The sequence below is a fragment of the Penaeus monodon genome, chromosome 21 (genome assembly GCF_015228065.2).
Source record: "Penaeus monodon isolate SGIC_2016 chromosome 21, NSTDA_Pmon_1, whole genome shotgun sequence".
NCBI classification, from domain to species: Eukaryota; Metazoa; Arthropoda; class Malacostraca; order Decapoda; family Penaeidae; genus Penaeus; species Penaeus monodon.
Window position 1 is genome coordinate 22,964,305 of NC_051406.1, and position 1,024 is coordinate 22,965,328.

General features: G+C 50.6%; 1 protein-coding gene across 2 annotated transcripts in view; it reads left to right on the forward strand.

Moving 5' to 3' along the window:
• Positions 1-1,024, forward strand: part of LOC119586356 (monocarboxylate transporter 10-like) — a 49,653-nt gene that overhangs the window by 34,062 nt on the left and 14,567 nt on the right. For both annotated transcript variants that reach the window (XM_037935068.1, XM_037935069.1), the window contains exon 4: positions 779-1,018. In XM_037935068.1, the coding sequence (XP_037790996.1) occupies positions 779-1,018 (240 nt within the window). The remainder of the gene's footprint in view (positions 1-778; positions 1,019-1,024) is intronic.

Consider the following 1,024-nt stretch of genomic DNA (forward strand, 5'->3'; position numbering starts at 1 on the left):
TGAGATTCCAGATTGTTGTCAGATACTTAGTTGGCAGTTGTTACTCAGGTTTTGGTCGCTACTCGGGAAGGGCAAGAGCCACTGCTTTATCCAATGGAGATGAGAGAAAGCTTGTGGATACTGTACACAAATTTGCTATTGGCGGGTGTCTGCTAGTTTGATCTGAAACTGCAGACTCCAAGAATTAGGTGACTTTTTCAGAAATGTCTACCCATGTATTCGAAGTCATGGGCTGTGTCAAGGCACGACACAACCAGCAGAATTTTCCAAATTGATTCAGTTACAAACAGATGGACTAATAAATCACTAGATCCAATAAAAACAAGGCCCCGTCCGAGCGATCTGGCATCACCCGACGGGCAGTGTTACCAAATCACGTTCCAGTTCATCGAAGTGCACGGGCGCGTAACTGAGGCAATGCCCGCCGTGAACATTGAACGATTTATGCCCGACAGACAATGGCAATGACAAAGCCCGCCGGGCTGCTAACACTGCTAAATAAGCGAGGGATATACAGCATGCAATGGTCGCTGAGTGTGTATCAGTCGAGTATGAATTTCGGGAGAAAAAAAAAAAACCGTTTAATATACATCCAAAAATCATAGATGGGAAGTAACAAAAAGGTACTCGGAAAAAGTGACACATCTCCGTCAGACAACCCCCTCCCTCCTCCCGATTCTGGAGAGGTTCGTTTTTGTTTGTTTGTTTGATGTAATGAAGTTACATATCCTTCCTTGCCCCACTGACCCCCGCCCTTCCCACCCCGCCCTGCCTGCAGGTGGAAGTGCTGATGATCACGTACGGGCTGATGTTCGGCGGCGGGGCGTCGCTGGCCTACACGCCCTCGCTGGTGATCCTGGGCCACTACTTCCAGCGCTGGATGGGCCTGGTGAATGGCTTCGTGACGGCGGGGTCGTCCGTGTTCACCATCGCGCTGCCGTTCATCCTGCCCTACATCCTCGACATCGGCATCCAGACCACGTTCCAGGTGCTCGCCGGCATCACGGCCTTCCTCATGGTGAGT